Below are 13,932 nucleotides of genomic sequence, written 5' to 3'. Positions count from 1 at the left end.
CGCCGTTCACTGACCGTCAGACCGTCCAGGGTCCGCAAAGGTGCCAAACAAAAGTTCTTGTATTTTATGCATTTTTTGCTTCGAAACTTTTCAATCGAAAGAGATTCAAAAGTTTTGAATCGAAAATACATGAAATAATGTTTTAGATGTTGAATATCGGGATTTGATATCCAATATCGTCATCTTCCCCCTAAGACAGAGGCGGAGGATGACATTGAGACGATATCGATATCAGATATCGTCACTGTAGCAATCGATATCGGATATCAGATATCCAAAAAAATGAATACTAGAAATTCCCTTTCTGGTATCCGATGCCGTCCCGATATCCGATACCGTCTCGATACTGGAAGTTCCCTTTCCATTATCCGTTTTGATACCGTCATCCAATACCAGTATCGGGACGGGCGATCAATACTTCTGAGTTGTGCCAAGGTAAAATAATCTCCCCCAATGACACTGTTGGGATAGAATCCCTGCTGCCACTCTGTGGCAGCACAAGTCCTGGTGGGAGAGAAAAAGGGAGAAGAAGAAGGAAGAAAAAACCGAAGAGAAGAAACCCTCGTTCTAACAAAATAGTGTTCAAAGGGTTCCTTTTAACAAGGAACATGAGCGGGAGACGAAAAACTATTCAGCGGGAACTTAAATCATGTGGGACCCAATCAAGGTCAAACCGCACAATCTCCCCCTTGATCTTGATGTCGTTCCCCACAAACACTTCAAACTCCCAGCTTCACACGCAGCTCCCCGAACTTTAGACATCCAAGAGCTTTTGTGAATATGTCTGCTAGCTGATATTCTGAGCTGACATGATGCACATTTACTTTACCTTCTTCAATTTACTCCCTGATAAAATGAAACATAGTGTCAATGTGCTTCACATGACTATGGTAGACAGGATTCTTGGCAAGGGCAGTGGCAGATTTGTTGTCAACCATTAGTCTCACAGGCTTTGAACTTTCCCCTTTCAATTATTCAATCAACCTAGCCAACCAAATTCTTTGACACGCCTCACAAGAAGAGAGAGCTACGATCTTCTGCTTCTACGAGGCCCAACTTATCAGGTTTAGCCCAAGGAAGAATGCCATACAAATGGTGCTCTTTCGGTCATCAAGGTCTCCAGCCTGGTCACTATTACAATGGCCAACCAGCTCTTGTTCTCCGACTGCTTTCTCATAATGTTCCCTTGATATACCTCAAGAGCCTCTTCATTGCCGTCATGTGTTCAGCCGTTGGTTTCTCCATATACCTGCTTAGAATTCCCACATAATAATTTAAGTCAGGCCTGGTATGAGTCAAATACCTTAGGCTGCCAATCAAACTTTGATACTCCGTGGAGTCATTTGGAGCGAACGAGCCTTCAACGATAAATTTCTGTCTTGCTTCAAGTAGTGTATGGACTGGGTTGCAATTCATCATCCCTCTTTGTTGTAGAATCTTCATTACATAACCTTTCTGACTCAGTTTTATCCGCCAATCTAACTGAATAACTTCTATGCCCAAGTAAAAATCGTGTAATCCCAAGTCGCTCATCACAAATATGTCCATCATCTTGCTCTTGAACGCCTCAACGTGACAGCTCTCTAGCCCACAAGCAAGTCATAAACGTACACTCCCACGAGCAAGTGCACATCATCTGCAATCTTTATGTAGACTGCGTGCTCCTGGACATTCCTGGTAAAACCAATGGAAATAAGAAAGTTATCCAACTTGGTATACCATGCTCGCAGTGCTTATATTAGGCCATACAAAGCCTTATTCAGCTTCAAAACCATATGCTCTTTGCCCGTCTTTATGAAACCCTTTGGTTGCTTCACGTACACTTCTTCCTTTATCTATCCATTGAGAAAAGCTCAATTGACATCAAGATGATTAGAGTCCCATCCTCCTTGTGCTGCTAGAGCCACCAAGACTCAGATGGTGTCAATTCTCACCACTAGCGCAAATGACTCCTCGAAGCCAACTCCAAGCTTCTGAACGTAGCCCTTCACGACCAGCCGGGCCTTGTGTCTCACCACTTCTCCTTGTGAATTCTTCTTGAGCTTGAAAACCCACTTAGGGCCGATTGTCTTGTAGCCTTTAGGTGGATTCACCAGCTCCCGTGTCTGGCTCTTCTCAATGGGGTCCATCTCCTCCTTCATGACATGTCTCTAAACCTCCTCCTTGGAAGCTTCCAGGAGATTTTCTGACTCCCCCTCTATCACCAAGCACTCTTCTTGGTCATGGTGAACTTGCTCAGTGTCTTCATGAACTTGACGTAAACCTCTGAACCTCCTGGGCGAGCTCTCTTTAGTTGTGAAAAGAGGATCTCCTTCTCATGGTTCAGGGCTCACTTTATTAGGAGGTGATGCAACAACAACTTCCTCCACGGGTATCTCATCCACCTCACCATCACACTCGTTAGTTAACATCAGAATATCATGAGAGAGCAAGGTACCTTCCTTCTTCTTCACTTCAGGAACATCCCAATCCCACTTTGCATCTTCTTCAAAGATGATGTCTATGCTCACATGCACCTTTCCACTGTTTGGGTCATAGAAGCGATACGCTTAGGACCCAATTTCATAATCAATGAAGACCATAGGCTTGCTTCATTCATCAAACTTGTTCAAGTGCCCCCCCAGCACTTTAACATGAGCTAGGCAGCCAAAAACTCTAAGGTGTGCAACCATTCTCCCATCAAACTTGTTCTAGTAGGAGCACAATTCATGAGGTACACGGTAGTGCTCACTTCCTCTCCTCATAGCTCCATGGGTAGGCTTCTCCCATTCAACATAGATCGCACCACGGACATAATTGTCCAATTCCTTCTTTCAAGGACACCATTCGGCTAAGGAGAATTAAGGGGTCCATCAATTGTCTCTTTATCCCATGCTTATCACAATATGCTAATAACTTTGTTGAAGCAAACTCTCGTTGATCAGTCCGGAGAAATTTGACCTTCACATTCTTCTCGCCTTCTGTGATCTCCTTAAACTTCGTGAAAGTGCCAAGAGCTTCATACTTCTTCTTCAGCAAGGCAACATAAGTGAGTCGACTAAAATCATCAACAATCAACATAAAATAAGAATTACCACACCATGTTGACGGAGAGATTTGACCAAATAAGTCAACGTGTAGCAACTCAAGTGGTGTCTTCGCTCTATATGTTGACGAATATGGAAATGGAGCTCTCAAATGCTTGCTTGCTATGTAACTTTGACATAACTGGTCTGGAGACGGTAAAGAGGGTAATCCTTTGACCATCTCTCAATCAGCCAACAACTTCTATGCTTAGTGGTTGAGATGCCCATTGTGTTCATGCCATACTCCGGTACAATCATTAACCGAAACTGAACAACATCTAATAGTATTTAGCTTCAACATATCTAAACGGTCATTGGTCTTCTTTACATGAGCCAGCACTCTCCATTTCTGATTGTATATGATCAAATGACCACGCTCCATCATGGTCTTGCACCCTTGTTCATCAAGCTTCCCAATACTCAAAATGTTAGAGCGTAATTTAGGAATAAAGAGAACATTACTCAGTGTCATTTCTCCTCCTCTCTTACTCCACAATATGATGCTTTCTTTGCCTTGAATAGCCACCTTTGACCCGTTGCCAAAGCGAACACTGGCGAGGTGAGCTTCTAGCTGATAAAACAAATTTCTAATGCCAGTCATATGGTTGCTAAGCCCCATATCAAGTTAGCACATATTAGGTATCGGAGGATCTCCCTCGTTCCCCTAGAGTAGTGCATGATCCAAAGGCTCTTTCAACGTCATCAGCAAGGCCAACTCGCCCTTCTCCTTGGCGTCGCCCAAATTTGCCTTCTCCTCTTTCTTGTCACTGCGACATTCAAAAGTAAATGCCCAAATTTCTCACAACTGTAACATTTAATTTTTGACTTATCTCGAGGTTTGTAGTCATCTTCTTTGCTCCATCATTTGCCATCACTGGGAAACGCACCTGCTCTTCTCGAGCATTCTGCCAATCTTCCTTGGGCTCCACCCATTGTTCACGCTGCAGCCATATCTCTGAAAATGCATGTTTCCCAAGCGAAAGATCCGCCATCAGAGCGCCACAATCAAGCACATCTGCCTCGAGACGATGGACAGCCGTTGGCCGTACAGAAGTCAAAGCCCTGGAATGTTGGACTGCCATTAGTCGTATGCCCGTCAGAGCCTCGGAATGTTCGAACGCTGTCGGCCGTACAAAAGCCAAAGCCTCGAACACTCTACAACGGTTATAATAATCTGACCTGAATACCTCTATGGTCTCAAGTGGCAAGGCGCCGTCAGAAGATCATGATGACTACGTATTAATACGTGTGATCATGAAGATATTCATCATAACGTCATTAAGACAGGAATTAATTTCTCGCTTCCCTCTCAATCCTATAAATAGGACCTTATGGTTTATTCTGCGATTATGGGATTTTCTTCTTGTCCCTTTTCTGTGATTATGGTTTATTCTATTCTTATTACTTCTTCTTCTTTCTTCTTCTGTCAAGATTATTATTCTTCAAGTCCCACTTCTCTCGCTCTTCAATTCTTCGATTCTTGTTAGGAAGACAAAGGGAGGGCGGAAGAGAAGGAGAAAGGCAGGGAGGGAAGAATAGGAAGGGTGGGGGGAAGAGGTAGAGAGAGAAATATAGCTAGGGACAGAGGAAGAAGAAGGGAGGGCAGAAGAGAGGGAGAGATAAGTAGAAAGGGACGGTGGGAGAGGGAGAGAGAAGAAGATAGAGGGCCCTTGTAGGGAGAGATTGAGAGAGAAATTTCATCATTGGTTGTGTGTTCGCATTCAGGCACGAGATAACGGGCGTAGTGACGGAAGTAGGGAACTAAGTTCAGAATTTCAAGCTGGACGATAAAGTCGGCATGGGCTGCCTAGTGGAGAGCTACGGCAGCTGCAATTCATGCGAGGATGCAGTCAAGAACGACTGCGCCAGCTGGGTTCTCACCTACGGTGGCATCGCCAGCGATGGGACGATGACCTACGGTGGCTACTCCGACTTCATTGTCGCATCGCAGCGATTCGTTGTGCGCTTCCCCAACAGCATCCTGCTGGAGAAAGGTGCACCGATTCTTTGCGCGGGCATCACCTTATACAGCCCCATGAAATATTTCGGCCTCTGTTGGAAAGAACTCTAGGAGATAATGCAAGAGATCTTTCTCACTCACTCAGAACGAGAAAGTCCAAAAGACTTGTTGTTATGATTTATCTTTGGTCCACACAGGTTTTTATACAACTCATCGGGCTACCACCTTAGCAGGCCACTTAACCACCGGTCAGTTAGAATCACCTACCTGTGATTATCTGAACCATCCATTCAGCAACAGAAAAACTATCGTGAAACAAAAAAAACAGAAAAACATTGTTCTTTGAACCGCTTTCTTCTTGATTACTTCTATCATTCTCCCCCTTAATCTTGAAGACTAATCACATTCTGAACTCCCAGTCTTGTTCTTTTGTGATGGCCTACAGGAGAGCAGATACATGCTCTTGTCTTATATCCATTAGATTGGCCCTTTCATCTTCCTTGTCTTCGTCGTCATCACTTAGACAGTCTGCTACATAATGTTCATATCAATGACAATTATAGCACTTTAACTTTGACTTATGACGGGGCTTGTAGTTATCATCTTTGCCTCTTCCATTGCTTCCATGACCTCGACCTCTTCCATGACTTTGTCTTCCATCTTGCCTTGTAAGAAGTGCTTGCTCCTCATCCACTGCATCTCATTCTTGAAGCTTATCTTCTTGCACCTTTAATGAGCCCACAAGTTCGTCAAGGGACATGGATTTGATGTCACAAAACTTCTTTATCGCCACAGTGACGCTGTCGAAGTTTGCCGGCGTCGCTCGTAGCAACCTTCCAACGACATCGCCTTTTGTGAGCTTCTCTCGTAGATTGTGCATTTCCAACACAATCCTAGATAACTTGCCAACAAAATCAACAAGTGTGTCATCCTTACCCATCTTCAGGTTCTCGTACTCTCGCTTCAACGCATGAATGCGAGCTTGCTTTACCCGGTCAACACCGATGTTCATCACTCAAAGAGTCTCCCACGTTTCCTTCGAACTTCTGTCTTCGTCAAGCTGAAGCTGAAGATCTTCGGAAATAGTTTCAAAAATAGTTGCCATAGCAAGACGATCCTTCGTTCTTGGCACATCATCCTCGATGACGGCGCTCCACAACCCGTACGCCTCGAGCAATATCTTCATCCTCTTTGCCCATAGAGGATAGTTCGTCCTAGAAAGAGTACAGAAGGCAGTAGAGACACCCAACGTACCTGTCGCTCTGGGCACTCCCATGTTGGCTCCGTCTCTGTCCACAGAGGACCCTTCACCAGCCTCTGATACCGGCACCGCTCCTCGTCTCGGCATCGCCACGCTTCTAGGACCACAAACCTTGCTCTGATACAAATTGTTGGAAAGAACTCCAAGAGATAACGCAAGAGATCTTTCTCACTCTCTCAGAAAGAGAAAGTCCAAAACACTTGTCGTTATGATTTATCTTTGGTCCACACAGGTTTTTATACAACTCATGGGGCTACCACCTTGGCAGGCAACTTAACCACCGGTTAGTTAGAATCACCTACCTGTGGTTATCTGAACCATCCATTCAGCAACAGAAAAGCTATCGTGAAACAAAAAAAATAGAAAAAAATTGTTCATGGAACGGCTTTCTTCTAGATTACTTCTATCAGCCTCAACCAACCCCGTAAGCACGTCGGCATTGTCGGCCTCTTTGGGACCTGGGCCTCGTCGCAATCCGCTTCGCCAAGGCCTTCGGCGCCAAGGTCATGGTCATCAGTACCTCCCCCGCTAAGGAGAGAGAAGCCATCGACAAGTTCGGCGCCGATGATTTCCTCGTCAGCCGCGATACAGATCAAATGGAGGTCTCGTCTCTCTCCCACGAATAAACAACAGCTAATGTCGTCCCTCTGAGATCTATGTATGTTTTTTCTCTTTCAGGCCGGGGGGGCACTATGGACGACATTATCGATACGGTGTCGGCGGTGCACCCTCTGAACCCCCTGTTGTCTCTGCTGAAGAACCAGAGGGAGCTCATCTTGATCGGACTGCCGGAGAAGCCGCTGGAGATCGCTCCGTACAGCTTAATCCGAGGTAGGAGACGAAGATAAGATTCAGTCCCTCTTCCTTAACTCTGACTGTATGATGAGCTGGTATGGGTTCCTGTGTGACACGCCCAGGTAGGAAAAAACTAGCAGGAAGCGCCATCGGAGGGATGAAGGACACTCAGGAGATGCTGGATTTCGCAAGCAAACAAGGGAGCACGGCAGACGTGGAGGTCATCCCCATCGACTACCTCAACACTGTCACGGAGCGCCTCGCGAAGAACGATGTCAAATACCACTTCGTTATCGACGTTGCCACTTGCCAACACCCTGACTCACCCTTAGGGCAGGCCCGCGTGCCTTCTTCAGCGAGTCTCTCCGAATAAGAGAGCGATATAGAGAAGCTCAAAAGTCAATAAAATCACCTTTTCGTTTGCCCACCGTTTTTAAGCTCGGTCACTCTTGGTGGAATTACATGCCTCGTTCTCTGTGTAAAGGAGTCAGTAGCAAGTGCGCCAACTCGCTCGAATCAGAGAGCTGTTGAATAGGGGTTAATCAAGATTAGTTAGTAATCAAACAATAATAAATATACTCGTTAGAGAACTAGTGGTCAGGATCCAATATAGGGCCAAACATAGTTAGGATTCAATATAGAATGCCAGGATCAAACATAGAAACTCAGGATAAAATCGTAGGCAGAGGGAACACGAGCTCGACTCAACGGTCGAGATCAGTGCTCCCACTTACATTATAACGGTCAGGATCTTATCCCCATTATATCAAAGATGGGTGCACCGATCAACGGTCACATTCGGTGCACCCACATTAGTTATAACGGTCGAGATTTAATCGACCATTTCAAATATATGAGCGTTGTATTCGTTACAACGGTCATACGCTTAATGACGGAAACTTACTATTTTATAACTACGGTACTATAATATAAATACGAACCCATGTTATTCGAAATTTTTTTGAGGAATGAAACCGATCTAATCTCCACCTACTCTCGGTGTACATTGTCTTCTTCTTCTCTCTCTCTCTCTCTCCTTTATTCTACTACTCTCCAACCTCTTTCAAGAATCTTTTCACTCTGCACCTTCGTCACTTAAAGGTGCAATTAAATCATAAACGCTTACCTTATCCCGAAACGCCCGCCTGGGGAAGACGACTTTTCGCTGATGACCTCGAAGTCATCGAATGGCCAGGAGTGATCTCCGTTACCCAAAACGGAAGAGTAGACGCGGTTTGAACAGATGGCAGCTTCCCGCGCCCCACAGTTTTTGGGGACCGGAAATTGTGTTATGCAGACCGCATGCAGATAGCCTCAGGTCTGGGCAAGGGATGCCATGCGCCTCCTTGGAGCGAGTCCACCGGTAATTTTCCCCATAAATTCGCAGGGGCAAGGTTCTAATCTCGTTTACCAGGACAGAGGAGAAAAGAAGAAGAGGATACGATGGGAGAAGCGGTACAAGAGGAGAAGAATGCGGTCGTTTACCCAGAGGAGCAGCACCCGGCCAAGGCCTTCGGCTGGGCAGCCAGGGACAGCTCCGGCCATCTCTCCCCCTTTCGCTTCTCCAGAAGGCACGCTTCTGTAGCTGGTCTTCCTCTCTTCTTCTTCTTCGTCATCGTCAGTGACCCATCACAGTTGCGGAAAGGCTTACTCTTCAATCGTTGTTTTCCGTCTGCGCCAACGGAATTAGATCCGTTTTGAGAGACTAGATTTTCCCCACTTGCGCAGACGCCGATGCGGTTTTCTCCGGGTTTCGTTATTGATTAATTTCGTTTCATATTGGTCGCAGTTTTTCTGGGAGTAATTGAAACAATAGCCCGCTCGATCTATTTCAGCTTTGATATGATTTTTGCGATATGGAAATTGTTCTCTTCAGCCGTTAATTCCGCAAACACTGATCCGACGACGTTTGTGTTTCTTGCCTGCCGCAGATCTACAGGCGATGACGACGTCAGGTTGAAGATTCTTTATTGCGGTGTCTGTCACTCCGACCTCCACATGATCAAGAACGAATGGGGCGGGACCGTTTACCCCGTCGTTCCAGGGTAACATTCCATTTTCTTACGAACGCTTTCCTGTTCATTCTGCCTCTTATTCCTCAAGGAAGAGAGAATACTCGTCTGCCAACCTGAGACATCCAATTACAGGCACGAGATTGTGGGAGAGGTGACAGAAGTGGGAGGCCGCGTGAAGAAGTTCAAGGAAGGAGACCGAGTTGGGGTGGGCTGCATCGTGGGCTCCTGCGGCACCTGCGACTCGTGCGAGAAAGGCTTCGAGAACCACTGCGCCAAATGGGTCCTCACCTACGGCGCCACCGACCGCGACGGGACGACAACCTACGGCGGCTATTCGAATACTCTCGTCGCGCCGGAGCGGTACGTGGTTCGCTACCCGGACTCACTCCCGCTGGACAAGGGCGCGCCGCTGCTGTGCGCTGGCATCACCGTATTCAGGCCCATGAAGCATCACGGGCTCAACGAGCCGGGGAAGCACATCGGCGTGGTGGGCTTAGGCGGGCTGGGCCATGTCGCCGTCCGCTTTGCCAAGGCCTTTGGCATGAAGGTCACGGTCATCAGCACTTCTTCGTCAAAGGAACGCGAGGCCATTGACAAGTTTAAGGCCGACGGTTTCCTATCCAGCAACGACGCTGATCAGATGAAGGTCCGCGAACCTTAAATTGCCACAGTAACCCGTTTCCGACTCGCTAAAGGCTAGGTTTTTCATTCATGGCAGGCTGCTGAGGGCACGCTGGACGGAATTATTGATACGGTGTCCGCGGTGCATCCTCTTGGGCCGCTTTTCGCTTTGTTGAAGAGCGACGCGACTCTTGTCCTTGTCGGACTGCCGGATAAGCCGCTGGAGGTTGCTCCGTTTAGCTTGGTCCGAGGTAAGAAAGACAACTTACTTTCCATTTTAATTTATGTTCTTTATACGATTCGGTGGCTGATGAACGTCTTATGCGACTCCAGGGGGGAAGAAGCTGGCTGGGAGCTGCATCGGGGGGATGGCGGACACGCAGGAGATGCTGGACTTTGCCGGGAAGCATGGAATAACCGCGGACGTCGAGGTCATCCCGGTAGACTACTTGAACACAGCGATGGACCGTCTCGCCAGGAACGACGTCAAGTACCGGTTCGTCATTGACGTGGGCAATTCCCTCAAGGCCGACTGATATTCTCCGTCGTTTCACCCATCTTCTCATGGCCGAAAGGTTTTAGTAGGTTTAAACATTTGTGGACTTTTCTATCCATTTTTCTGGTTAGCTATGGCGACGTTCGCATTCTTCGAAACAAAACAATAAGCCAAAGATGGAGAATTGATAAAAAAGACTAGAACAAAGGAAGTAAAAATGGGACTATAAGAAGAAAATTAGAAGGATAACAGAAATAAAATATAAAGCTGTAAATACATAGCAAAACTAAAAAAATACGGATATATTAAAGTAATGATTAAAATACTGCATAAAATTTCGTTCTCTGTATAGATCTATAAAACAACCAGCATTAATATAGAATGAATAAATTAAACGTGGAGAAACGCGGAAAATACTAATATTGAAATACTAAAGGAATAAAAACTAAATGAATATAAACCATTTCTGATTTTTTTATCATAAACGAGTATAAAACTAACAAAAATAAATAATAATTATATAATAACAACTATGAGGGCATATAAAAATAAACTTCTGTTTGGAGCATATATTTATGTGAGCATTTTTCTCTGGCCAACTTGATTCAGAAAAGACATAAAACCTATAGTCTAATGCATGAAAATGATTATTAATTTAAAACTAATGATTAAAAGGTTTGAATTTATTATACCCAACAAGTGAGGTCATTTGATGTATATGTAAAAAATTTAACAAATTGAACAATAAGTTAACGTATATGCTTCTTTCACACATGTTTGACTGAGATGTTAAGTCTCAGATCTTTTGTGACTTTTCCTTGGGTTCATAGAGCGTTGATTAGAGACTCATTAAATTTACTACAATTTGGATACACTAATTGAAGAAAATAAAGTGTAATATAAATATATGTCAAACGAAAATCTCAGATCAATTTTAAGAATAATTTCTTCATTATAATGTAATTTTTGTCTTACCCTAGGTTGATGCTGCCTATGGATTGTTCCCTTGTAGGATTCATTCTGAATAATTCAATGTGTGAGGTTCAGCGCATAAAATTTTGAATTTAGAGTTTTTTTAGAATTTGCCCAGGGAACCTGGTAGTCACACCAAGATCAGCCTCCACATGTAGCAGGTTCTTTCTCTATCTTGTTCACCCCCTTCAGGCTTGTCGCAAGCATACAACACCCCTTTAGCACCCCACGCAACACTAAGTGTCCACCTTCAAAATCATCGCCTAACACTCATACTCAGTATGGCACTCAATCCCTAAATTGCTGTCACCAACAGTTAAGCATCCATGGATCGTATGTTCGATCAACTCACACAGTCCAATAATAGTTTTCTGCCCACGTGCACTCGTGTGTCTGGATTTCCAATACACGATGTTAAGTCATTTGTGAACTATTAGGCTTGATTCCACACCATCTCCACATGTGGTTGTGCTCATAGTGTTGTCGAGGCATAGTTGTCTAGGTGCACTCCTGGTTGCATCTCATACGAATGGTGAATCTTACTGTAGGCATGTAAGATCAGCAATGCAACGTGCACTCTTGGTAGGGCTAGCGACGAACATTTCACTACACACACATCAGGTATTCGTCCCTGCCCAATTTGTGCCAATAATGCTGGATACATTATAACCGACAATGGACATGCACGACTGCCTTCACCCAGCGTCCAACATTAAGGAAGTGACACTTGTCCTGCTCCTATACAATGACTTACCCAGGATTGATGCTTGTCTTTTATGTGAAGCATTCGCTGACCACAGGTGGTGCTAAAGTAGGGTAGGGAGAACTTGAGCTCGTATCGGATGAAAGCAAATTACGATATTAACTCTGGTGTTGCTCTAATTTTAATTTTCTTAAATCAAATAAAAATTTTAATTATGAAAAAGATTACAACCACAGACTCTAATAGGATGTAAAGGACCTACCCAAGAATGGCAGAATGTCACCGGAAATGCCCTGATTTGGGTGGCTGAAGTTGGGGGTGTCGTTCACTACCCCTTGTCTTGATGTGCATCTCAGCCATCCACCTCTGTACTAGCACATTTTTTAGACAATCTGGAGCTTTATAGGCACCTTCCTGAACCAACCAAGCCTCCCTAGAGTTGTCACCCTCTTTAATTCAGCTGCACGAGCTCTAGATGGATCTCCCATCTCCGCCTTGGATCTTAAATGGAACATGATGAAATTGGGGGGTGTAGACCCCTTTTAAGGGCTAGGAAGGACCTCCCTTGGCCCTCGATCACATGCTCCTAACTTAAGGGTCTTTTAAGTGAGACTAGAAAACCTATGGTCCCTCCTCGTCATCGAAATATGTGACCTAGTGGACGAGGTTAAAGGCTAGGGGTAGAGATGGATGCATCTGGTCCTGGCCATCCAATCTCATTAAGAGTTGGAACAAAATTTACAATTAAGTCATAACTGTGGTCCACCCTTAAATGGTGCATGCACCACATCACATCACCCATCCTTGTCTTTAAGCCAAGTCAACTGCCGCCTCCCTAACTCGTCCGCTCATGTGGTCCCACCATTCTCACCAGCAGCCAGATCCAATCAGAAATCCAAAGAAAGAAACAAGTTAATAAGCATATATATCTTTTAGTTATCATTGTCCAGTCTCTTTTAGAGGACCACACAGTAAAAATTATATCATAAATCGGCCCAATATGACATGGACTCCAAGGCGGGTCCGTTTGAAGCCCAGTCATGATTTCTTTTGTTTCTTAAGATCACAACCCATTGGGCCACGATCCATGCCAGTGCTTGTTGGTTCAGTCTGGTGTAGAGTTGAAAGAAACAGCAGTTATGATCCCATATTGGAAAATATTAGAAACATAATGGTTATATAAATGCTATTCAAGAATTATATATGAATTAAAATGCCATTTCTGAGGTGTGTGTACACCAGGTATCTTCGTACTAGTCCTCTCTATTACTAATGGGTTGGGCCATGTGGCTGTTGGACGCTGCTACTTAGGGTGCGGCGAGGTTCTAGATGTTGATGTCTGACGTTGTCAATGGCATCATCCGACCGGTTATTCCCTAACGGAAATGTAACTACGTGATGTCGTGTGATATAGGCGGACATACGTGCAGGCTCCAACTCGTGGGGTTTGCCAAGTTTTGAGCTACGGGGTGGGCGACTGGTGACGGTGACAATGACCTTCTAACTCTCGTCAGAGCGACAATGGTGACGACGGCGCCAAACTGAATAATTCCATAGAGGCTCACACATAATGGACGTATATGTAAAACAGAATACATGTGTGTGTGTGTGCGCCTATATGTTCGCTCACCTAACTATCCCTAGTGCGGAGGATTACAGCTGAAAATATACTGGAAAATATAATATAATTGATGAGCAAGGGAACAACGTACCTCATCGGTGGCGGCATCCTTATTGTCTATGTCTTCGTCGGCACGAACCAGTAGGAGTGAGTGCGGTGAAGGAGTGTGCCGGAGATGGGCATGTGGTAGCTCATCAGGCAGCCGCGGAGTAGTGATGTAGCGCTAGTCGAAGATCGAAAGAGACGTCGGAGGATGGTGCGGCTTAAGCGATCAGCAGGATCTGACTGAGCGACCAAGGGCAACTAGTCGGTACAGGCAGAGTCGAGCAATGGATGCGAGCAACTAGCACAGTGGCACAACAACTCATGGATATAAAGTGTAGTGGCGCGAAGAAATAATTTACCAAGTGGGTAGGGGGACAG

At 45.2% G+C, this 13,932-nt stretch overlaps 1 protein-coding gene and 1 pseudogene across 1 annotated transcript; both read left to right on the top strand.

The window, feature by feature from the left end:
- Positions 1-4,584: 4,584 nt before the first annotated feature.
- Positions 4,585-7,454, top strand: LOC144702568 (putative mannitol dehydrogenase; annotated as a pseudogene).
- A 1,020-nt stretch (positions 7,455-8,474) lies between these two features.
- Positions 8,475-10,347, top strand: LOC144702674 (8-hydroxygeraniol dehydrogenase-like). Its single transcript, XM_078574678.1, has 5 exons — positions 8,475-8,652; positions 9,013-9,126; positions 9,229-9,742; positions 9,815-9,968; positions 10,051-10,347. Exons 1-5 carry the CDS (start codon positions 8,525-8,527, stop codon positions 10,251-10,253), a joined length of 1,113 nt encoding a protein of 370 aa, XP_078430804.1. The 5' UTR covers positions 8,475-8,524; the 3' UTR covers positions 10,254-10,347.
- The last annotated feature ends 3,585 nt before the right edge of the window (positions 10,348-13,932 follow it).

This window comes from Wolffia australiana, chromosome 4 (assembly GCF_029677425.1).
Source record: "Wolffia australiana isolate 7733 chromosome 4, ASM2967742v1".
NCBI lineage: Eukaryota > Viridiplantae > Streptophyta > Magnoliopsida > Alismatales > Araceae > Wolffia > Wolffia australiana.
This window is presented reverse-complemented; position numbering and strand designations above follow the sequence as displayed.